Raw genomic sequence first — 26,913 nt, forward strand, 5'->3', positions numbered from 1 at the left:
CCACACATGGTAGTTACTGTGTTAGAACAAAAAGGAGGCCAGCTTCCAGCCCCATATTAAAATATCAAGTGGTGTTGCTAGAACAGGATGATGTTCAACTTAAAACCACCTCAATTGTTAACCCTGCTGTGTTTCTCTTGACTGACCAAGTAGGAGTGCCAGAGCACTATCGAAGAAGTCTACTCCAGTCAACCAGACCTCAAGAACACTTCATTAGAGAACCCATATTAGGAGCTGTACACCGATGGAAGCAACGTTGTTCAAGATGGAACACGAACGTCCAGGTATGCCATAACCACCGTTGACAAGGTAACAGATTCACAAACTTTGTCTTCAAAGGTGTCTGCCCAGAAAGCCGAATTAATAGCCCTCAAGAAAGCACTAGACCTGAGTGAAGGAAACAACCCAACATATGGACAGATTCCAAGTATGCCTTGGGGGTAGTCCATGCCCACAGGGCTATTTGGAAAGAAAGAGGGTTGTTAACAGCACATGTGATTAAACATGCCCCCAGATCCAAAAATTACTGGAAAGCATTCAAAACCAAAGGCAATCGCAAATTACAGTTATGCATTGTAAAGCCTACCAGTCAGGTAAAACCACACTAGAACTGGGTAATCAACTGGCAGATAAAGCTGCAAAGGAAGCTGCAGAAAAAGGCATCCTAGCCCTGGTACCTGAAAAAGAAATAATTTTACCAGACACACCACCCAAGTATGATAAAAAGGGTGGTAAACTGATAACTAAATTACAGGCCAAAGAGCAGGTGAACGGATGGGCCGTTATGACCACTGGACAGGTAATTATCCCACCCTCTTTGGTGAGAGAAATTGATAAGAAAGAACATAAAGTACATTGAGGAACAGAGAATTTGGTGAAATGACACCAGCCAACCAATTTAACAATTTATTAACACAAAACTCAAGACAAGTGGTTAGATACAATAACTCGATGACAACTGCTTAACTAGATAACTGGATAAGAAAGCTCTGTGCTACATGTTTTTACTTGGATCTAGTCACAATTCATTAAAGAGAAAGAAAGGAGGGGAGAGAGACAGAGAGAGATAGAGAATCACCACATGTGGATCCAGCGGTGTCCCGTTGGTCATCCTGACTCTTGGTGTCTTAGTGGTAGGGGCTGTCCCCCTAACTCCTGATGGTACCATTTTTATACAGTCCGAGTCCCAAAATCTCTGCCCGGTTCAAGAAACTTCATGCATATGCATGGTGAGTGTGGTGTTGGGGTCACCTTATACAAGACCCTTCCTCAAAGTCAACGACCTAGCACCCTACACCTGCGCAGTTAGTTGATGATAGTCATCAAAACTACAGAACATATTGTTCAGTCCTACCTCTGTAGGGCCGGAAACAGGTGTCTCGTTCTTGCTTCCCTGTACCAAGAAATGTTTAAGGCAAATGTCCGTGCATCTGTCTGCCCCACCACCCCGTGGCTTAAACACTGATTGGTACTGTTTCCTGAAGTCCTCATAGTCCTTGTCCATGGGGGTGATATGCACATAACAGAAGGAAGTATAGAAGAAAAAGAAGCGACAGTACATATAATCATGCATCGCACAGTAGCTATGCTATTAACAACATCTTCTTTTAACCATAATATATATCAATCTAACTGGTTTTACGAAATCAAAATGTGTCCCAGGCCAAGTTTGAAAACTTGCTTATGGCTCTGGGGAATCAGAAGACAGAGCTGACTGTCTACCACAACAATTGCAAGGCAAACAAACATATATTAAAAGAATAATTACAGCATTAGCTAACAGAGTAAGTGCCCCAAAATAAAGTAACAGAATTGTATACATTTTGTCTTCTCCTCTTGCAACTCTTCTAGTAATATCAATTCACAGATGGTGTCTCTGTCATGACAGGAAAGTGCCTTCTTTGTGTTACTCCCAGGGTTCCGGCAATACGAAGCTGGTCGTGGTTGTTGATCGCAGCCCTTGTGGTCAGTGCTGGAGCTGATGGCTACACTACCCTGGTCCAACGGAGTTGAGGTCTGCATACGCAGCAAGAAAATGGATTTCCACACCCCGAGCCCAGAACGCATGTGTGGTTTGGGCCTGGGTACTCTCATCATGGATTTTTCCCACCTTACAGTTCTGGTGTTTCAATTCCAATACAAATGACCAATGATATTTGCCATATCTACCTCTCCCACCCCACGGGTAGTAGAGCAGCAGTCTGCTCTTAAATTGTAAGTAAGGAAATCGTGATTGAGTTTTACGTTTGGTCTGTGACAATTATGATAGCCATGGGTCAAGTCTGGCCAGAGCCAAAATAGAATCAGAATCTATTGTTAGGTCTGTACACATTTACCAGAACACTCTTCAGGAACACCAGAGTACACAAGGATTCCAATCCCTGATGATACCTCCTTACACGATAATATTACCATTGCTCAAGGCCAGAGCTATGGACAAATTACAATGAGCGCAGACTTTCAGTGGGGCAGTGCTAATATGACTACTCAACAAGAAATCCAAATAGAAGAACCACAAGTATCCTATAACTATACCTGCATACAGCGATGTCATCTAAATGATGCCACTCTATACTGTAAAAACAACAATGCTATAGATGTAAGAGTAACCAAGGGGTGTAACAGTTACACGAAATATGTAGATGGCCAATTTGATCTACCCCTCTTAGATCAATTTAAACGAAACAAAACTAAACCCTCAGTTAGGTGACCTATACCCCAAACAGAAGGAGTAGAATGGTATTGACTATGTGGTAACTAAGCTTGGAAAAATATTACCCCTAGGATGAAAAGAAGTGTGTACCCTAGGAGCCCTAGTCCAAATATAACAAGTTAATAAGATGAACAGAGTGGATGGGTGAGGATCTTCCTTAAACAAACCAGAAAGACTCACAATGCTATAACAGATCGTCCTTACAAATTGAAGTGTCCAGTTTATCTCAGGTCGATTTTGTAATACTACTAGCCCTTGATTTACTATTGGCTTCACAAGAGGGTGTCTGCACTGTGATTAACACAAGCTGTTGTGTATACGTAAATCGGAATAGTAGAATTTCCACAGATTTGGCAGAAATTTAGGAACAGACGAAGGTTCTGCATCAGGCCACCAAGGACAATACGTCCTGAGGCTTTGAAAAATTGTGGCACAAACTTACTTCTTGGCTACCAAATTAGGCATGGTTCAAAAATTTGTTTGTGATGATCACAATGATAATCTATATCTGAGTTCAAACATGTATCATGATTCAATGTTGTAACTGTTGTTCACAATTATGCTTTAGTATCAAATGTAGGAAATTGATACAGAATGAGACTTAGAGGATATTACATTATCCTATAAATCTCAAAGGGGGGAGTTGATGCCTGCTAGCTGATGCCTGCAAGCAGTTGGTGCCTGCAAGTTGAGACCTGTTAGAATTAGTGATCCATTACACCTTAAATATTACGAAATTCTTTTACCAAATAATGTTTAACTTCATTTTAACAAGGCCTAAGTGATTAAAAGGTACAGAGAACATATCCTAACCTTGATAATAGATACATCCTGGCAGAAATGCTCAAACAAGATGGATAAGAAAGAACATCTTGGCTGGACAACAGAGCTGGGAAACATCCAAGGAGAAGTTGTCCTCCAAAGACTCAATGACGATAAAAAGGAAAAAGGAGTAGGGGCCTAACTCCCTGAACAACCACCTGAGATGCCACACATGCATAGTGTAATTTTGCAACAGCAGCATTATATAAATGTAATAGATAGGCAGAAATGTGGAAACTTCTTGGAAAACGTATGAATATTCATGTCTAAGGTATATAAAGGATAAACTTTTGTTTTAGTGCATGCACGTTAGGTGGAATGATCCCCTGTGCATCCAGCACTGCAATAAAGAATGCCTGCCTTCTAAAAACTTCAAACTAACTCTTAGAGGGTTCTTTTGAGACCGAATTTACAGTAACAGGAGCAGTCAAGAAGGAATGAAAGCAACTCAACAGGCATTTTTCATCCTGATTTTTATGAGAGGGGGTAGAGGAATCAACTTTTAAAAGTTTCTGTGAAATTCTGACAGAGAAGACCCTTGGGTATCTCTCCCAGCAAGGGAAGAGCAAGGGCTACCATACCAGGCAGCAGCCAGGTCAGCATACACCTTGCTCCACACACACACCTCCGCACATACCTACTGTCAGGTGCAAGCCATGGGAAAAAAAAAAGCAGGGTTTGTGGGGGACAAGGGACCTGCAGAAAGCTCTCGCTTGTTTCCAAAATAATTGTTTTTAGTTATGAATTTGACCAAAGAGGCCTTTGCTGCCTCATCAAGTGCAGTCCCCTTGTTACCTTGTTGTAGCATCACAGCTGTGATTCTCCTAATTGCATCTTCGGTATGCAGAAGGCAAGAAATCTTCATGAAAAGATGACACTAAAGGCTTCACTGCCTGGTCATAAACATGGACAGTAGAGTCTTTCCTTAGGGAATGGCCAGTACAGAAATCACATGCTCAGAATATATTTCTGCCCATATGGTTCAAAGTGATGAATAATGGACTTTAGAAAAGAATGACGACAAAAATAATACAACACTGCAGTAAACCACACACCATATTAAACAAATAACAGGTGGTGACTAAAAATGCATTTTTAATGAGCACCTCTTCATGAATGTACACAATGCAAAGAGGTTTCCACTGCTTTGTAACTCACCACTCCTCATTAAGGATTAAAAATATGTCAGTTTTATAAAGCTAGACGTGTAAAGCCTTTACTTTCTCTCCTTGGACACCTCATGGAATTACTTTTTTTTTTTAAGAAAAAAATCTAGCAGCCAAACAACATGAACTTTAAATTCCAAACTCAATACCCACAGATTCTTTAATTAACACTAACTTTTTTCACTAGGTAAATTTGCAATTAAATGTTAAAACTTATACTTTGATGTGTGTTTTCAATGCATCAGCCTCATCATATGTGCTGTTCTTCACATGTATACAATTAACTGAGGAAGAAGGCAGTCCAGTGGTTAATGCAGAAGACAGTGTTTAATTCCTGGGTCCAGACAGGCATGAGACACAGATCCACAGCAGCTCTTCAAAGTGAATTACTGTGTTTACAAGCTCTTCCCAAACCAGTCTGCATGCAATCCAGTGGCCAAGAATGAGACACTACTCCACAGCAGGAGGTGCTCCTATACCACAGGGCATTAAAACATCATAAGAATCATTTCACCAGGGTTACTTATCCAACTGAGAAAGCTAGAGAAATTATTACAGAGAACAGTTATCTAAGGTATTTAGAAAGCAAGACTGGTTAAAATGCACGTTTCTGCAACGAAGTAAGTCTAAGAAATCCTAGGTAATTAATACAGTCAGAAAATGAGACTTTGCACTATTAGAGCTACAACATAATATATTAAGTATGTTCAGCTAAACCTGTACCCTTCTCTGCCTTAGCGGAAGAGCCATATTATCTCAAAGTTTCCAGCAACAGTTTAAGCAGTTACTCAAGTCTGAATCTTCCTGCATGAAGGTCAGCATTAGAGAACATGAAAATAAATTTATTTCTCCTCTCTCAAGTGTGGCTGCCTTGTTAATCTCAAAGATTACATTTTCCTTGTGTATCAGTCACCACTTAAAAGCCCTGATTCATACAGAGAGACTTAGGAGCACAGAGCAGGTTATTATTTCAGCAGGTTGCTTATTTCTACGGAGCATAATACTCCTTGTAATTCTTAACTGCTTTTCTCCTCGAGGGCATACAGCATATGTCTTGGGAACTGGAACAGACTTGCTCTGAATATCAAAGGAAAATTAATGACTTGTCATTAAAGGGAAAGGTGAGAGGTAGTAGTTAAACTCTACCCTCTCCTAGTTGGTTCCTTAGAAGGACAATAATTTTTAAAAATGTTATTTTTCTCTGTTTAATAATTGCTTAGATGGCATGCTAAAAAGTAAAAGGCTTGTCCCTGCAAACAGAAATTATTTTAGGCTGCTACGTATTTAATATTGTATTACATTAGTCAGACTGGTTGTTCTGTTAAGCACAAACTTAGACAGCTTCCCAAGTGCCAGGAAACCAGTTCACTCCATTCATAATTTCTCTTTGATACAGCAGCAGTGTGTGCCAAAGATGTGGAACTCAAAAGGGTCTGTATCACACAGAGCGGATGATGATTAAACAAACTGGGAGTGCTTAAACTGACACAAAAACCTCCCTCTCTCCCCATCCTCACAATAGTAAGTGCAGTGAGCGGATCTCAGTTAATGTTAAGAGCCAAATTCTGCCTTTTTATGAACGCACAACTTCACTGAGGCCTTGAGATTTACATCACAGAGTACAAAAATCTTTCACATCCATTCTTAATTTAAGACTAGCATGAGGAGCTGAGAATACCCTTCTAGCAGAGTTTTCAGAGCACCCAGCAAAAAGCACCGCACTGTAATTCCAGCATGGCATTTGAAAACTTCTTTGCCTATACAGAGTCATTAAATGACACGTCTTATGCTAGGCAGCTAGGTACTGCTGGTACACATTAAGATACATTATTAGCATAGTAAGCCTCAGAGTTTATGTGGGAAGGAGCTGCCTTGTTCAAGCAGCTGACCATGACTGCAATTCCCAGTGCCATACCTGGGGAAAAAAAATAGCTTCTGTCACTGTACAAATAACTGGAGAAATTCAAGCCATTAAGTGCAAGAGGAAAGTCTATTCAATGGGAGCTTCCTTTTGTCCACAAAACAGCAAGAACCCAGAACCATGAGCAAACGCCCCTCCACGAGGCAAAGCTCTGGTCTCTTGAGGCAGCGTGGATATAAGCATTCACAAGGGAACACGTTCAAACGGTATCCGATGAGGGGGTCACCCCTCCTGAAGGCAGACTCCCTGCTGCCTTATGCCATACGCCCTACACAGCATGAACTGACTTGGAAATGATTTATGCCTACACCACAGTCCCAACACACCCAACAGACAGAGAAGACCAGTTCTGAACCTGGCACCCATCTAACAGGAGGCTTGTGCTGTAGGTTCTGGAAATCTGGGAATCTGTGTGTTTCAGTTCATATGAATTCAAATGCTTTAGGTAAGTCAAAGTCACCATCAGTATCAACAAATTTACCTGGCAATAGAGCAGAAATTTCAAAGTTGTTGATGCAATAACTGCCATGAACCCAGCAAATGAGATCATATCTCATATCATCCCCTTCTCCCAAGCAAATCTATCTATCAACATCTAGAGTGCAGGTGTTCTGAGATCAGGGCATTCACAGTCTTTTCCTCTGACAACTCTTCCCTTTATTTTATTTCATATTCTTAACCTATTTCATATTAGACACACAGGTGTGCCTTGATACCACTTTTCCTCATTTTGTAAAACTACCTCTTTTCTTCTGCTTTTCTTACAAGTGCCCCAAACAAAACATTTCAGGCCAAGTTAAAGAGTTTACCTGGTGGGTGCGAAGGTAGGATGGAGGAAGAGGGATTTAAAAGAAAAAGATAGTCCTAGCTGAAAGTGGAATAAGACAACAGTTAAAACAAAATTATCAGTGCATGAAAAAGTTAAAATCCATACTATTTTTAATCTACTATTTTAATCCATATCTTTTTTTGTTACTCTAGAATCAAACTGATGTTTGAAATATTAAATAACTGTTGCATTAAACACCTCAGAAACATCTTGCATCTTAACTGGTCAGTGTGAAATATTTAGCAGTATTTTTCTGCAGTTTCAGCTCTCCTCCTTTACACTTAAGTGCAGTTCATTATAACTCTCAGACTAAGTTGACAGTACAACAGATCTCCATGGTGAGAAAGGACTTCCAGGTATGTCCAGACTTGTATGCTTGTCCCTTTCACAATTTTTTGGTACTATATTAGGCAGGAACCATTCCTCCTTGTCATCCCAACAAAGAGAAAACATGCATACCCTAGCAGAAGAACACTGTGGTGGTCAACCACTCCCCATCGTAGGTACCAGCAGAGAAAGAAGATAGGCAGGGAAGCAACTGTAAGGTCACAGCATATACACACACAGTGCATTTACTCTTACTTTAAAAAAAACAAACACACAACACCAAAACCAAACAAAAATTATTAAAAAAATGCAATAAAGCCTACAGTTCAAAAAGTAGTCTTTGATGCAAATTTTTGACACAGGGTTGTTGTGGTTTGGGGTGGGGGTGTTTAAAAAAACAGCTTTGTTTTGGGATGAAATACACAAGGATTGAGTATTTCCCAGCCTCTTCTCTGCTTATGCAGATGTATCTTTCAGCAGCACCTCTCTACCAGTTACACAAACACAAAAAACACAAACTGAGAGAAGTATGACACTACATACTCAAAAATACCCAACTGTAACAACTTAAATTTAGGGCTAACCTGATAACCTTCTTTGGCACACTGGTCAGACAACTGCTTTAGAATCTCAGATTCACCTATGCAAATGTATCACACATACCACCAGTAAGCTATAGCCTCTGGTTTCGTGGTGCTGCAGACATACAGTAAGAACTCTCATAAAAAAAAAGTTTATTTAAAACAAATGTGAATGCATCAACTTGTTACCTCCTTTGCATATTAAATATGGTTGGTAGAAGAAGCCAAGACTCAACTGTATCCTGAAGTTTTAAATTGAGAGTTATATGCTATCCGTTAACAGAAAGAACAAATTAGGAACTTGTTTGTATTTTAAGCACCATTTTAGCCAACTAAAAATAAATTACTCTTCACTATTAACTTTAAATTACAAAAGACTTTAAGGAATTAAGATTAATGCAGTCTGATGGGAGAGACTTGCATGAATATCAGTAAGATGAGGGTTTTTTAACATATTTGATACTTAAGATTATCTCTTTAGTCTCAAGAGGTTAAGTCATTGGTTATAAGTGTATTTCTACTTGTTTATAAGCAAACCGAAAAGAAACTTCAAATGATCTGTCCTTTATAAATGGGTGAGAGTACAGGCCTGACTGCAAAGTCTGCATGATGGAAGAGCAGAGCAGTTCAGACTGTTACAAAAACAACTGCTTTTACTCTGTCATGTCAACTCAGCTCTCTCATCTGAAAGCATCTCTTACCAGCAGGTTTGGCAGAGCGCTCAAAGCTTCCAAAACTAGGTGTCCCGCTAAGCTCAAGCCTGGGAAGGCAAGTCAGGATAGGTCCTTCTGTAGATATTCAAATAGCTGCCATAAACACTGCAAAATCTCAAAGTACTGATAAAGTGTGATAAATACCTTGACATTGGTAAAGGCTGCAATATGCTGTCAAGGAGAAGAGCCAAAACAAACCATGATTTGGCAGATAGCTCTGGTTTCACAATGTCCAGCAGTAGCAAAGCAAAACTGCTTAAAGACTGCCATGCAAGATGCTCAGCATCTCAAGTTGCATCAAGTCAGTCCAAGAAAGTCAGTGCCACCTAAAATCAGGTCCTACGCCATACAAAGAAAGTGCAATTGCAAGTTAATCGAGATGCTTTAAGAAACAAAGAAACCAAACTGCAGCTGCATCTGATGGAAGCAAGTCTCCAAGCAATAGCAAATGATTTGAAATTTGAATCCCTCAGTTGTGCAGAATTCGGACCCAGCAATTTTTAAAGAGAAAGGGCTGAGTGAAAAAGGGAGATCAAAATTGCCTTTCCAATGAAGATTTTGGCTCGGGCTACAAAGGAAATGCATACTGGAAGAAATGCAGGACAGCTCAACCAAGTCAGAGAATTTCACCAAGCACTCTGGTTTAGTTTCTTCTGCATGACTGGAAGCTGGGAGCTAGATTAAGCACCAGAGCACTGAAGTGTAAGCACAGCTTCTAATAATGGCAGCTTTTGTGGTCCTCTACTACAGACTCATTCCTTCTGCATGTAAAACTGTAAAGTTACATCCATGTGCTGTTTGGATAAGCATTTACCACAAACCTTGAAAACAAAGGCTAAGCCTTCAGTACCAACACACAGCTTTTTCATATTCAGGAAAAACCAGAACACACAGGGTAGGGTTTTTCTGTTTGATTGTTGCCGGGTTTTTTTTCCACTTCTTGAAAGATCAAAATTGAAGAAGTGACCTTAAGACAGTTATTACATTAAAAGGCAACTCCTTGTAGTTAAACTGTAGTTCTGCTTTTAAGTAACTACACAGTCTTGAGAGATTCCAAGTAACTCAAACAGATAACCAGTCAAATTAGAAGGGTTTGTTTGTGTTTTGGTTTTGTTTGTGGGTGGGTTTTTTTGTTGTTTGTTGGGTTTTGTTTTGATTTGTTTCTTTTTTTTTTTTTTCAAAAAACTTGAAGCATGCTTCACTTTTCAGGACTGATTCTGTTTCTTTGGAACCTGCATCCCAACAAATGAGCCTTTTAACATACATAGTAATTCTGCCTTTAATATCAAAACTTCGAAAGAAACTCACCTCCTTCCAGTTTCTAGCAGTAAATGCTTCTGCCTCTCATGGGACTCCAGCCACTTAGCTTTACTGTAACACAGCTGCTCCAAAATAAACCAGGCATTAACCTCAGTACCACCCTCTCTTCTTCTGACACACACTGTGCACCAAACAGGTCTTTCTGCAACACAAATTTGATGCTGCACTCCCTTACAAATGCTTTTCCAGTGGATATACTACAAATAGGATCACCATTAAAAAAAGCCAACAACAACAAAACAACTCTTTAAAGTGCCACAGGGAATTTATCCTCCTTCTTTTGCTTCTCAGCCTTACAGCAAACTGAGATGTTTTTGAAATCAGTTAACATCAGGTAAATAAAGGTGACTTTTTCGAGATGAAGAACACCACCTAATGTAGTTTAAAAATATTAATAACCCACTAAATCATTTTCACAGGGCAGGAAGACATTTAAATTGAATTCATACAGTATTTTTCCTTTGTGCAAAGACCACAAGTCTTTACTACCTACCCCCAAAGGAGCAGATGTCTATCACTTATCTTGATCACTTAACAGGCACCAACGATGTCATTCTAAGTCTAAAAAACAAATTAAATACACATCTAGAGACTTTTAATAATGCTAATTATGAAAGAGAACAGACAGTGACAGCTCCACAGGGGCCATTTCAGTCTGCTGAGCAGATTTTTATTTAGGCACTTTTACCAGCCATATGAGGACCTAGCAGAATTTAAACACTTAACTCCCCTTCAGCTCCATCTCTTAATAATAATGGGAAACAGGAGAGGCACCAGCTCACACAGTGCTTATATTCAAACAGCTATAAAAAAGTCATTCTACTTATGTATAAATAAAGTAAGTATAGCATATGTACACATTAATTTGCTGTTTTATTTACTCTTCAGAGTTTGGGGTCGTTTTTTTTTTTTTTAATTCTTCCTTTTAAAAACCAACATATTTGCTAATGTGAGATCTATGCATGTGACAGTATGCCGAGTGACAGCATTTCAATTTCTGTGCATTCATGAGCAGGTGCCTTCCCTAATTTGTGCTGGCTTAAAGTCCATACACCATGTAAAGTGAGAAATACACCCTTTCCTATGGTTTGTCTTCAGCAAGAAACTAGCAGACTAAAACTTCCTCCTGTTCCCAGGGCTGTTGCTTCCTCAGGTCCAGAGACCCACTTGAAAGGGTAAATCCCATGATTCTTAACCTGGGTAAGTGACTCCATAACCTGCTTGCCTGTTTCTTAGCCCAAGAGCATTCACATTTGTCAAAAGTACTGGAAGTCAACATAAACTTGAGCAGACCTTTACAAGCCAAACCACATTTTGTTTTCATAACTAAATACAAGTCTGCATTTGGATATGATACTCTATCCAAGATCTCCCACACATTTCCAAAACTGATAATCACTCCTCCAAAACAAATAAGCACTGCTTTGAAAGACATCTCAAATATCCATCCCAGATGAAAACACAGTGTGGAAGAATTGCTTACAGATCTAATAAGTCATTAAAAAAAAAAGCAGTGTACAAAAAGGTGAGAGTTCATTACAGACCTTTGTAACAAAAGCTAATTACAACATTCTTGGTGTGGAAAGCCTAGGCCAGCTGAATTAGAGGCACAAAGAGACACCTTCGCTCACTCCATGCCACAGGGTCACAGATATCACTGGAACTGATGGGAACAAGCCTTGACATCAAACCCTAACCCAGAGTCAGAGTTGTATAAAGCAAGACTGCAGACTGAATCCAGTGTCCCACGATACAGCATGTGACAATATCCTCAGTAAAAGCCACACTGGATTAAACACTTTCACAGACAGAACATGGAAATAAAATAAGAACTTACATCACTTGCACTTGCTACCTGCCATTAAAAAGCAGAAATTATTTGCTTTGGGAACTGGTATGCAATTAGGGGGGTTGTTTTACAACCATACTTTATAGATTTGTGGAAATTCATCTTCTTGTCTCCTTAAAGACTTTTTAATGAAAAGGACTAAACGACATGGAATTCATTACAGAAACACACGCAATAAAGCAATCTTTAACTTTCATTTATTATCTTTTAGCAAAAATAAATCTCAAAGCTGTTCTCAGCTACAAGTGGCATGCAGGCTATTTTCTAACTTATCCAAAATTGGTAAGCTCTACAAAACTTAGTTCCCTCCTTCACAAAATTTCAGCTGATAAAAATGGGACATTTGACTGAAATCTAGGCAGCATGACTGAACATGGCTGGCTTGTGAGACTGTCTGAACAGGTCCTAAACCTAATACCCAAAAATAGATATATGTAGTAGAGGACTGAAACACCCTGTCACTTCAGCATTGGTAATCACAGAAGTGGCCTAGGAGATTAACATTAGGCCTTGGCTTTCATTAAGAAAAGCCACACAAACTCTCACATTACCCCTTTTTTAAACCTTATAAAGGACACAGTGGATGCGTTCTGTAATTCAGACATCCAAAGAATTGTTTTCAATTAACATGTCAGAGGTTAAGTAAATACTGCTGCATGGGAACCAAACAGCTATTCCATACTGTAAAATTTTTACAGGTCACCTCCATTTGCCTCCATATTTTAGGACACTGCTCCTCTCTTCTTGGCTTGGTTTCTTCATCTGTCTGCACAATGAATTCACACCCCTCTAGCTTATTAAGCAAAACAAAGACAAGACTACAAAGACACATGCCAGCCTATTCTGGTCTTTCCCATATTCTAGCTTCAGGAAATTACAGGCAATAAAGTAGTTTAAAAGCCAACCTATTCTCTTCCATCTGTTTGAGGTCACTATTTCATTCCATATTAAAATACATGTGGAGCCTCAAGGGAAAAAATGTGTTTCTAAGCTCAGTTGTCCCTTAAACTTCCAGACATAATTCAATCAGCTGAAATGCATCCTAGAATCACAGCCAGTAATCATAATCAGGTGTCCAGCAGCATACTAGCCACCTGAAATGGCAGCTCTCACCAACCTGGGAACACTACTCAGATCTCCACAGAAACTTATTTCATCTCTGGGGCAGAAGTGTTTGTTTTGTCTAGTTCTTCTGGAAATATGCAAGACAAGTATCACCGAAAAAGCATCAGACAGTCTGATGAGTCACCTGTCTCCACTTCTTTCTCACTGAAACACTTATAACAGGACCTATACAAAAAGACCATGATCTTTGTGATTGTTCTTATGTTCACTCCACTTGCAGCAGAGTGGTACCACTATTTTCAGGTAAAGGACTAAATTGGAGACTAACATCACCAGTTCAGCATTTCCCAGAACATCTGTGCCAAGGTCAGTCATTCCCTTGCTCTGTAGCCACCATTGTAGTAACTGAATGTCTTCACAATACCAGTCTTACATGCAACCTTCATGTCTTATGATCATGCTACTGCAGGACAGAAAACCCAACTCAAAACAATTTTGCCACTGCAGAATTAACAAGTCTTTGTTAAGCTAAGTACTGCATAAATACATATAGACAGTCTATGCCTGTAGCAAGTTTAAACTAACTAGAGAAGTCAAATGAAGAATAGGAGTGGAAGCAAATACAAGGCTAATATGGTCCTCCTCTAGGTCATGCCTGTGGCAGAGTGGCAGCATCTCCCCAGTCCTAGTCCACTGCATTACTGAAACACAAAGCATCTCTGCAGTTGTACCTTAGTACTACTAACTTGTCATACTAACTTATTTATTGTACACTTGTAAAAAAAAAAATAAGATACAGAGAGCTTCAGCAGCTGTTCACCATTGTTTCTACATGCAGCTGCAACATAAGACCACAAGAATCTGCAAGCTACCAATTCTCAACGCAGAAACAATTCAAGAGACTGTATGCATATAGCCTGCTTAACTGTACAGAAAACGGAAAGAACATACTCTTAAGAGTGCATGAGATCAGCAAAGTATTTGAATTAGAAAGATCTTATCTGCTGAAGCTTCTTGTATCTTCCTCAAGAAAGCTGACATTCTCAGTTACCAGTCTTGGAATTTAAAGCTTAAGATGAGGAAAGGTCCCCCCCTTAAGCCAAGTTGCTAAATTAAGATTTCCAAGAAACAGGAATCAAAGGAAAGCAGTCACCCAGATGTATTGTGGTTTTAACACACTAAATGGACAAGGCTAGCAAAAAAGTTTATTTTATCACCTAATTCAGTATGTCATTGTGGGTACAAACTCTGTCCCTCAGAACAGAGGAATGCTTTTTGACTTCAGGGAATGAACATTTATGTGCATTTCTAGCATTTTGGTGTTTATTTTGCTAAGGACTGGATTACTAGCCCACTAGAATTAGCCTGCCTAGTAGGGAAAGATTTCAACTCACAAAAGAGGACATTGCTACTTCCAGAACTTTATTTATAGCTCAAGTACAGTTGCCAGTTCATAACTTGTGCCCAAATCTGGAGCTCCAAGTTTGAATTTCTTTTTGCAGTCCAGTCAAGAGCTCTAAACCTGACTCAATGCTTCAACTACAGAAGCAGGAGTTGTTTATTGATCTGGAAGCTACCAGTATTGCAAGACCTTTGCTGACCCACCAAGAGAACCAGCTTTTACCCCAGATTCAAGACAAAACGGTTTCTCTTTTCCAGGGGCTAGAAACATAGCACTACTACAGCCCCAGTGTCAAACTGCTCACAGTAACAGCCAAACTCACAGGCAGCTAACTCCCTTTAACATGGCTGATACAAACAGCAGGATTGGATTTGTGATATAGTGTCTCTACAAAGTCAGCAAACAGTTTCGTCTTTACTCCCCCACATCCCCACTTCAACGTAAATGCTAAGGGTTATGAGTTTCTTATTGAAGCTTCAAGGCCACACAGTCACAACTGGTTTCAGAACTGTCAGTATGATTTTTTTTTTTAAATGAAGAGATATTTCCTATTTAGAAACATGAAGCAATCTGCTAGGTATTTAGTGGCCACAACTGCAGAAAGTACAGGCAACAAAAATACAGCCATGACCACATTGCAGCATTTCTTCCAACAGCATTTCTCATCCACGTACTCCAGATGTGACCATAATAACCATGCAGGGACTAGCCAAAGGATGATCACAATCTTTTTTTCTTCTATCAACCTCAAGTTTTTCATTTAAGCGGTACGAATTTTCGCTGGAGTGAAGTATATACTGTTGGAGTGATTACTGGTATTTTTGAAGTTTAGGAAACTAGCTGACATCAAAACAGATCCTTTCATAATTTTAGGGTTTTTATAAACTGATATCAAAGTGATTTTTAGTTCCTTAGAAAAAACCCTCAATCCAAGGGTTTACACATGAGCAGAGGAAGGACAAATCCACTTCAAGCTTCCCCTGCCAGCCTGCCTTAGGTCTCTTCCAAAACTCTCTAGGTCTGAGCATACTGTCCAAGTGTTACAGACATCAGGGCAGCTGCTCTTACATGGACACTTCAAGTACCAACACTTACAGGATTTAAATATTCCCCACAGCATGGCAAAGGGAAAGGCCAATGGCCCTCAGATTTTCTAGCTTTCTTCCATCATCAGAAGTGACAGAACCAGCAACAATCATAGCTCTTGCACAGGTCATTGCAGCCTAAGGGGGGTTTTGTTCCTTTTTTTGTTGTCTTTTTTAAAACATTGCCAACAAACTCTCTCAGTAACAGAGAGACAGTGTCACACCACTATGAAGATAGTTGCCACAGCTGGGATTAATCACTATTTGGAAAAGCAGCACAAGGCCATAACAACTCACTGTCAACAAGGGTCAGGAGTGCTTATTTCAGTGAAGCCAAACAGTCCAGTCTTGCAGTACTCGCAGCTGAACTATATTCAAACCAACTTAATTGGACCAGTAGATGAGCTTTAGTGGAGCTCAACAGAAGCATTTCAAAGTGAAGGCAGAACTCAGTAACAGCAAGATAATTTCATCTGTGTTGTACTGGGCTAGACAGTGTCAGCTTAAGGACCAACATTCCCAACTATGTTATCAACACAAGGCAGCAGACAACAGCTGGAGGTCAATCTATTCCATATACATAGGTTAGCTGTAGCATGGGGTAAAGACTTCATCCTTTGACCAGGATGCACAACACCTGCACCAGTGAGAAGTGGATGAGTATCTCTTCTCCAATACACTCAGTTCTCTATTGACCCCTTTAATCAACATCCTCACCACAGTTACAGACAGTAACCTGTAACTCTCTGTACTAAACTATTCCCTACAAAACCATTTTGAATTCCAGTTTAAAGACAGCCAAGTGTCTGAATTCAGTCAGAGCAAGAAGAAACACATAAAAATCACACTGAGTAATGAATACATTCTGCCATGCTCAGCCCTTTTCCAAGATAGGGCACCAATTCCAGAAGTTTTATGACCAGCCATTTCTCCAGTGAACCAGTGCTGTAATAGTTATTAAATGCAATTAATGACAGATTCTCTTGAATGCTCATGAAATCCCACAGCAAAATGAGTCATTTGCCTGGTTTCAAAAGAGGGGCCTCTCAAGCCAATAACAGACCTGCAAAGGTGCAACAGCTCAGAGTGGGAAATCCAGAGATGTTGCCTGCTACTGCCCATAACAAATGTTACATACGCAATTAAAAAAAAAACAAACACCAAATCCTTGATTTTAAGAGTCTTGTCATAATGTTTTTCCTAGTAGCCATCAGCAATGCAGTTTTATGCAGCTAAAAGTTGTGAGAAGGCAGCTCTTCAGAAAGTTCTTTAATGAACAAATTCAGTTAGCAAACTTCTAAAAATGAGATGTTATTTGAACTGGAAAAAGGCTTCTCCATTGCATTTACCCCTCCCAAGTTACACCTGCTGAAGCACAGATAGGAACTGATCTTTATGGCTCAAATCAAAGCCAAATTCCACCAAAAACCTTGTTTGTTCATAGTCATTCCCAGCAGAGACCCTCAGCCTAAGATATTAGGAAGGCCTCAACACTGCAGAGACTACCTGGATTCACACTTCTGGATTAGACCTGTCCCTGTTTCCTGAATTAATATCATCTGCATTAATGAGACTTTTACTTCAACAAAGACATTAGCTATATAAATATACAAGAAATCCGCTATTAGATACAAACATGCTAGACAATTATATGATCTGTCAACTAGCTTTTGAATATCAGAGTTAATTTTAGCAGACACATACGTCGCCTTCCTCAAATACAGTTTGCAGTACCATGAATTCACATCATACTCTTGATCACTTCCTGCCCAGTGCAGAGAGGGGCAAGTACTCTTTCATAGCTATCAATGTCTTCCAATAAAGCATGAGGTGGCATTTTCCTCTTTCTAGGTGACCTGGTTGACCAAATTCAGTAACTACGTCATAAACTTGACTTGGTTCCATTAAGTGAAAGGGAATGTAAAATGTCAAGGCCAACACTGTATTTTTAGAGCTTCTGTTTCTCTTGAGGAAACAGCAGATTCATGTTCCTATTGTTTGTCAGGAACTTCTCCAATTCCTCCAGCCTGCAATCAGATTTGATTGCATATTTTCAGTTACTAAGACACTACCCTCATTTTAACTGAAGATAATGTATTAACACTACTTCAGATAATGCCCAAAACTTCAACCTATTTAAAAAAAAAAAATCTCTAACATTCAGGAGAGAAGAGGCCTAACAATATTTAATATATTCCAAAGCATCCATGTAGTTGCATGTTGAAAAAAACTACTAAAAGCTACTTATATCAGATGCTGAAGTAAAACACAAGAAACTATCCAAATATCTAACAGAGACATTACTACAGATGCAACGTTATACTCAGCATCAATCACACACAGAGCTCGGCTATAGCATGGATAGCCTTAATTCCTCCCAGACTATGGAGAGTTAAAGGCTGCACACTACCACATGAAAGGGAATCTCAGATTAGCATCAAGACCTTGGATTTGTCCTGAAGATGTGATTGTGACGAGGACAAATAAGTTTCTTATATAATGTTATCACACACAAAAAAATGTTTTTGTTGTTTACATTTGTTGTTATTACTTTGTTGTAATTACACATTTTCAGGACCAAATGCAAAGAATGATTGGCTCTCTCAACTGCTTTGTCTACATACCGTATATATAGTCTTCAGTGAGCAAGATCCATAGTACTTCATTTCTGGACTACAACAGGAATATCCCTGTTATGCTTGCTACTGCAAGCCTCAACTACTGTTTCCCATTGAAAATTCTGTGTCTTAACCTATTTTAGTTGTTGCTAGCTTTACTGGATTATGATTACACAGCTCAACAGCTACGTCAACAAGACACCAAGCAACATCTCACATGATTCTGAATCACTTTTCTTTCCTGACTCTTCCTCTCTCTTCAGGTACTCTTAGAAGAGGTCAGATTATCAGCTTCAAGGCAAAGAACTCACATGAATAAAAAGCTTTAGAGTTTCAACACCTGAATAACCAGACTCTCAGACTGTAAATCTTGTGGGGGTGAGGAAAGAGCAAGAAAGACTAGTCCTGTCCCTGTCCTTAAACATAGTCCTTTTTGCTTCTAGACTCCATAAAGATTTACACTGTTCAGTGGGTAACAGAAACCAAAAAAACCTTCAGTCTCTAGTTATGACCAAATGGAATTTCCCCTTCAAAATCACAAGTCTCAGGAATGACACCACACTGCATCAGCATCTCCAGTTCTCAACAATCAAGACACAGGTCAACTGTCTTCAGAAATACATGATATTCTCCTACATCATCTCAAACCTGAGTTACACACTTAATTTTTCTAGCAGGCTGCTGGAACTTGCACAGATGAGTCATCCACCTCAACTGACTTTTTCAGAAGTCCCTCTCTCTTTTACACATCACTAATCAAGTCCAGAAGCAGAGAACAAAGTAGTGGCAATAACATGGAATAGCAGTAGGCAAGTTCTGGAAAAGAAGGGCATCAAAAGGCACTACTGTATTTAAGTAATACATCTCTCCTGTATTTTGAAGACATATGGAAGAGACTGTGTATTGGCTTTGTACAGAAAAGATGAAGAGTCGAGGATGAACACACTGACATCAACTCCTGCAGTTTAGTTGTTTTCTCTATTATATGATTGAGACACTTATGCAGAGGAGCATTTTAGCAGTCCTCAGTGCTTTCAGCCTGGTTTATACTGCACAGCATTCAAATCTGGCAAAAGATGTGTAAAAGGAAACAGCAGAACAGTTACCCCTCTCACTAAGAAGTCTAAATATACACAACAGTGTGTATACAGAAATTCTATTTAGAGTAACTGAATTCACTCCTATGGCTTTCCAGCAGCATCCAACATGTATCTAAAGTGCAAAAGTGTTCAGCTGTCACCACCCTGGTTTTGGGGCAGCACTATTATAGCAGAGGAACACTGATGGTCACTATTTGTGAGAATTTGCACTTAAATATCTTAGAGAAGTTCAGAATAAACAACTGCTTTAACACCTAAGAACAGGTTCACAGCATAAGAAGTCTACATACAAGATAATCACAGATTTATTTTTCCTAATAGTATATCAATTTGAGGTTTATATTCTAGCGCTAAAGACATTTCTTCATAACAATTTATTTGCTGGCAGCCCCTTTAAGAGAATGTTACTTGTTTTAAACAAGTTCTATACCCAAAAATATTATTCCAATTTCAGCAAATCCCTTCACATATACACCCCCCACAACCCCACCAGAGGATCCTTTTTACTACATGTATCTCCAACTGCTATCACAGCTTTCAAGCACAATTTCTTCTTTAGAAAAAAAGAGGGGAGCAAGGAAGCAGCCTCTGGCCTTGAGGGATAGAGAAGGTAGCTGTATTGCTTCATAAGGAAAGCATGGCTGAAAGTACTTTTACACAAACACAATTTCCTCTCCATTTCCTCTCCACTTCCTGTAGCAAGCTTCTTTTTGAGCCATCAGCCCCTGCACTAGCTGAAATGTTATAGCAATCACCACAGATCAATGAGCAGAACTCTCACCTGATAGTAAGTCTTAATGTTTCTGACTAAGATAGTCAGGTTTTGAACCCGAAGATAGGTGTCATTATTTACATGCTTGTTGACACGTTGGTTGGTTGGTCGAGGATCTCTATTAAAAGAAAAAAAAAGAAAATAAAGTATTACTAGTTTATTCAGTGCTAAGACTTAGCATCTCAATAATGCACCATTAGGAAAACCCTTAATTAACCCATTAAATGCACTGACAGGATACATATACATTAATTCATGATAGAATAAGCTCATTACCTTTGCACCTATGTATAAATTGGAAATCTTCCTATGTGCCACAAAGTAACCTACTTTAGGTTAACCTACACAGCAGTTCAGGGCAGCTTCCCTCCTTATTTGTATTTCCCCAAAGAAAAGAGCATATTTAGTTTGTGCATACTAGATCAAAGCAGTCTCTGATAAGGGCTTTACCTTATTTAAATAAAGGTAAACCTAGGAAAGACTACCATGCCTTCTTTCAGTTTGGAGTTTTATGACAAGAGAATGCTGTTAGCATTCAATCAATGATCACTGTGAAAACTGCAAAATTCAGATACATTATATACTGAAGTAAAAAAAAAAAAAAAAAAAAAAAAAGAGTACTGCACTTTTATTACACCCATATCATCTAACTAGGTCTCTCTCATATACCCACTGTATCACAAAAAAACATCTCTACTGGATTCTAATTCTACAGGGCTTCAAGATATAAACAAAATATAAACATGGTAGAGATATAAGCAAGACGAAAAAAAGTTGGTGGAAAAATTTTAGGGAAAGAAACCTGAAGTTTTTGTTTGATTTTAAAGGAAAAGAAATCAAAAGTGTACCTGAAGCAATTTTATTTCTAAAATAAAAAAATAAAACACAGGAAAAAAGCTGCAAATAATATGAATGTGCACCTTCAGATTCTCTGTGTACACCCTAACACATTGCAAAAAAAGGAACCTGAAAACCTTTATCTGCCAATACCATAGATCAAAGCCATGCATTTCCTCTCCAATACTCTTATCAGCAAACTCCTACACAATCCAAACACCTGCCTCCCAGAGCTCTGCTTTGGCTGTTAATTAAGCCATTCACAGCTCTTCCTGAGCCAAATATTGAACTCAGCCATTGACAAGGAAATAAAAGAGGAACTGATCCAATATTTATTTTTAAAATATATCTGTCAAAGTTTACACAAGTATGTCAAAGAGCTTTTTCTTTTTTTTTTTTTTTTTTTTTTAAAAACACACAGCCATCCCAAAGCACCTCTCTAGTTAAAGCAGTGCTATGTGTATAAATACGACAGAATACATAGATATTCCAGAGATGAGAGAAAACTGCCTTGGCAGCAGACAACAGACACAGTGTTTATATACCAGGGTTCAAGCAAACCTAAGTACAGATGACCAAAACTGACACTGGCATAAACTAGCAAGACCCTATAAAGCCCTTACAGCAGCAAACGATTTTGTATACCAATTGGCACTGTAACAAATTATGAAAAAAGAAAACAGAGAGGCAACTAACAAGCTTTTAAAGTAAAATCTGTAATAAGTATTATATTTTACTGATGCTCAGATACAGAAGCACAGAAGCCATACTCATACACAGTTTGACAGTATGGGACTTCAGCAACACAGCAAGTTGGAGAAATTTAATTGGCTCCTGGGCTTGAACTCAGAGAGTACCTTGCTTTCAGTACTGAGCATCTGGATCCTGAAGGAAGCTGGATGCTTAGCCTTTTTAGGCAAGGTCACGACAACAAACTAGGAAGCTAAAAGGGAAGCAACACACAGTTAAGAGAAGCTGGCTAAACAGAAGGGTCAGCCTACAGTTCTCATTTCCATGTGAAAGCTCATGTAGGCAGCACACTGCCATGCCACTGCCTGGCAGTGACCCCAGTCTGTGGCCAGGAAGAGAAAGCTTTGGCTGTATAGCAGAATACTACTCCACAACCCTTCCCAAAACTGCACAAAATAGGGCAAAAATCCACAAACACACCCACTGGCCACAGCAAAGGAGAGGCAATTTCTTCAACAGCTGTAGGCAGTGTAACTGCAGGACTTGGATGAGGTCTTCAAAAGCACGTAAGACACAGAACAACTCCTCCCAATACAAGACCTGCTCATCCTTTGGCACAGTGGAGCTAGTCATCTGTTACAAGAACATAAGCATTGACAGGATCAGGCCCTCAGAAGCAATTCTGGAGGTTTTATCCTATCATCTTCATTAATGGTAATTGGTTGCCCCAAGAGCCCTTAATGCCACTGACCTCAGGGTCCTCTTAACCTGAAGCCAAGCCACAGCACACAGTGTCACTCTGACAGTCCTGCCTCCTCCTCCTCACAGACAAGTTAAAAGCTTTTCTGAAAACAGAATGTAGGTCAAAAAAGTGACAGTTTGGATTTCTGAATGTGTTGTGTAACTAACTTCATCCAGCACCACAGCTCACTTCAGAGAGGACCCTTTGCACAAGACGTGAAAGGCCAGCATAGCTTTGAACTACCACAGGGCTTATTGTCTCCATGGTGAAAACTAAATTCTGTCTCAACAAGCAGTATCACATTTCTTCTTCGTTACCATCTTTTTTTTTTTTTTCTTAATCCTGGACCAGATCAGCTTGAGTACTAACTACAGCTGTCCTAGCTCCACAGCGAGAACTTGGAGGAGCTGCAGAAAGTTGCTCTTGGAGGCAGTGGGAGGTTCCAGAAAAAAAAAAAAAAGATTTATTCTTTTCCATTTACCAGGTAAGCTCAGTTTTATCCAGTTGGCAAAACATCTTTTGACCTAATAATCACGGACATGAACACTTAGAAGAATCAAGGGTGCGAGGCACATGTTTATTCAGAAAGAATATATTTTCTTTCCTCTGCCTAGAATAACCATGTCACACTATACTGCTGCTGCTGCCTACTCCATGATACTCACCCAGCTCCTGAGACATCTCAGAGGACGTGGAAGGAGTGAGACAGAGGAGCCAGGAGTGGCAGCAAATGGGCCTCCTGCTGCAGGAGCAGATCCAGACCCACCCGGTGCCTCCTCTCCGAAGGGGAGTGGAGAGCAGCCCAGACGTGGGCAGGCCTTGCTGCACGGGAATGGGGCAACACCCCATCACTGCGCAGGCCTAAGGTGACCAGTGCTCAGGGAAGGAGCGAGCCTCCAGAAAACCCACAGGCACACATGCTTACCGATCTCAAGAGAAGTGAAAGAAAAAGGCTAAAAACCTAGAGAGACTGAGGAACTCCAAACACTACAACCTGAGCAGCCTGATCTACAGCAGGGAAAAGAAGGAAGGGGAAGCAGAGATCTTGAGGAAAAAAAGCACCCGAGTAAAATTACACCACAAGAGGCAAATTTTGCATTTAAAGACATTTCTACCCTAGAGAAAACAGAGCTGTTGGTACCACACTCTGCACATTATAGCACTTGTTTGGTTGGTGAAACTTGTTTATGAAGAATTTTACAGAACAACTCTTTCCAAGGATCCTATTGAAAATTAAAGATTTCTTGCAACACTAACCAGGTAACCCAAACAAATTCCTGTCTGAATGTATCCAAAAAATCCCTGAACACAACCTCAATGAGATGTTTTTTCAGCCCTTTGATGTTTGGTCTTGCCCTTACACACAAATATAATGAAAATTACAATTCTCTTTTTTTAAAAAACCACCTACTCCTCAAGATCAAGAAAGTTATCCAAGTAAGACTGAGGCAGTGTGACTAAAGGAGGTACTTCACAAACCAGTAAAAAACACCCAAGCCAAATAAACAGAATGAAAGTCTCAAACCTTAGTATAAAACCGAACATTCTAAAGAAGTTCTCTGGTTTATACACCTTCATGACTTTTACAGGAGCACAGAGGAAGGGAAGGGCCAGGAGACAGAGACCAAGTGATAAGTTCAGCAGGCATGGGGCCAGCAGCACAAGTGCTTGAAGATGCAACCCCTTAAGCCACCAATTAATGAAAGTAAAAAAAAATTTCATTTTTAACATTCAAAATGACAATCCCATTCAAGCAATTTCTGACAAGTAATTTTGATGAGTAAGGAGGAAGCCCAGAAGCTGGGCCCAAGGGTTATGAGACTCCAGAAGGAACCAACTGTGCCCAGTGTGCCCAGCACCCCACAGCACTTTGCTCTGCAGGTAACTAACTGAAAATACAACACTCTTGGACCAGTCTAATTCTCCTATCATCCAACTTCTTCCTCTATCATCAAGTGAGATGACGCCACTAAGCCGGGCAGGGTTTCTAATTTGCCTGGAAAATGGTAGAAAAATGCACCTCTAAATGAGATTTTTAAATTAAAGGATGCACATCTTCAACCTTCCGGTATTAATGCCATTTGCTACAAACCACAAGAAGCAGGCACTCACGATGTGGCTGTTCCTGTCACATGATCTAAATTAAAGATGACAGATTGACAGTACCACAAACCATGACAGCTGCGATTGAAAGGAAAAAACCTACTATTGTGCATCTTTATTATGCGGTTTTAATAAAAGTAGTTTTATCAGCCATATTCCCAATACACATTTCTGTTTGCTAAATGTTAGCAGAAAAGCAGAATCTACTATCAATTAGAAAAATTAGAACAAGTTTATGTGCCTGCATGTGTAAACCCCCACTCCAAACCCCAAATAAAACTTTCTATAACAAGTTAAACAGGGCAAATATTTGCTTATGCTTGTAGACATTATGACACAGCTGCAATTGTAACACCAAAGGCAGTCTATGCAGTGTCACCATGTGCTAGTTTCACACCAGGAAGTGACACACAGCCATCTGAAAAAAAGTTCTTTAAAATTTGTCCACAGAGAAGCTCATTAACCCGATATACATAAATCCACCAGAAACACAGAAGCTCAGGACACAGCACTTCCACTTTGAAGATCAACAAACATTTTTGTATGCAGAGTATTCAGTCAGTACTGTAATTCTGCAAAACTCAACGTGTCCTTCATGCATGATCAGGTTGGGGTATACACTTGGACAGAGCACAGGAAAAGGAAACCACTCATTTACAGCAAAATGACTTGAAAAAAAATTTGTCTTGTTTTAAAATATAAGTGAGGAAACCAAACACTGCTGTCTCTTCCTATTAGATTTAGCTCATTAAGCAGCTAGGCACCACTACTGAGAACTAAGCAATCCCCACAACTCTCTTTTTAAAAGGGTCTTCTTTGTTAGGGATCACCAGTAAAGACCAGCAGCTGGTTACCTACCAACCACATTGTGGCCAGAATCTGCCTAAACCAGGCCAGGTTCCCTTCCTCTGCCCTTGCACCATGGCTACATTTGCTGTGCCTGAGCAAACTACAGTTTATGCAGGGCTAGCATGCCTGGGGGCAGTTCATTTCTGAAGAGGATGGAGCGAAGGCACAGCCCTACTTTCACCTCCTGTTCCACAGCCAGTGGGGACTTGGCAGGCAGGAAAAGCGATAGATGTTACATATTCTAGTGACACAGCTGCCTTGCTGATATGAACCCACCGCCTAAAAAACGTTGCCACTACAACATCAAGCAGTCGGGATCTTCTCCACCCACTCTAAGTTGCCAGAGAGCATTTGGGCAAAATCCAACCTATTACAACAGATACTAGAGGCTGACTGAACTCATACAGCCCACTCATGCCTCAAACAGCTAAAGCCTTACTTTCACTCAGCAATCTCCACTCAACAGGTGGCCATCAATTAAACTTAAAATCTGCTTAGCTGCAGGATGAAAATGTTTTATTTTTAATAATGAAATTCCCAAGAATTTGGCTTTTGAAATCGTTACTGAAAGAAACCTGTTGATCTGCAGCAAAGTACTGCATCACACCTGGTGTTTAGATGCAAGCTCATGGGCCTGTGTTATTTGTGTTCCAGTAAGCAGGCAAGCAGGATATTTAACCTAAAAAAATAAAAGTGAAATAACACACACAAGTAAGGTGACAGCTATCCACATCAGGAGCCCAGCTCTTTCACTCTGCTACACCCACTGCATGCATCTGTGCTTTCAGGCAATCAACACTACCACGGCACAGCGTATCAAATTCTAGCAGATTTATCAAAAGCCCTCATTAATACAATTTCATCAGGAAGAAATCTCGAGCAAAGCACTGAAAGTCATCTTCAGGGACCAGGACCTGAAAAACTAGTGAGCAAGCACTTTAAAACACACATTTATTTTTCTACTCTGAAAGCTTTGTGGGGCAGAAACACGCCTTGCAAGGCTTTCCTGATTTACAGGCAAGCAGTAATTGCATTGCAATTTCTAAAGGTTAAGTCAGGAAAAAAGTGAAGGTCAGCACCTCTCCTGAGCGTCTTTCTGGGTTGGGATACATAAATACAACCACAATCCTTCCTAACCTAAACAGTCTTGGGCCCTGAGTAGAAAAGCTCTTGGTTTCAAGCTCCTTAGACACCATTGGAAGCACTGCCAAAGCTGCCTCAAAAGGGGGAAAAAAAACCCTGTTTGTGAATAATGGGACAGTTTCCTACTTCACACTGCTTGTGCTTCCCCCACTTACATTTTCTGAGACACTGCTGACAGAGATGTTTTATACAAGAAAGAAACTTGTTTTCCTGACTGCTTAAGGCAAGTAAACATGACAGGGATTTCTCACAGATGCATGATATCC

The 26,913-nt window shown here is 39.8% G+C and overlaps 1 protein-coding gene across 2 annotated transcripts in view; it reads right to left on the reverse strand.

The window, feature by feature from the left end:
- Positions 1–26,913, reverse strand: part of CCDC88C (coiled-coil domain containing 88C) — a 107,552-nt gene that overhangs the window by 78,182 nt on the left and 2,457 nt on the right. For both annotated transcript variants that reach the window (XM_074824950.1, XM_074824949.1), the window contains exon 3: positions 20,293–20,401. In XM_074824950.1, the coding sequence (XP_074681051.1) occupies positions 20,293–20,401 (109 nt within the window). The remainder of the gene's footprint in view (positions 1–20,292; positions 20,402–26,913) is intronic.

This window comes from Strix aluco, chromosome 4 (genome assembly GCF_031877795.1).
Source record: "Strix aluco isolate bStrAlu1 chromosome 4, bStrAlu1.hap1, whole genome shotgun sequence".
Taxonomy (NCBI): domain Eukaryota; kingdom Metazoa; phylum Chordata; class Aves; order Strigiformes; family Strigidae; genus Strix; species Strix aluco.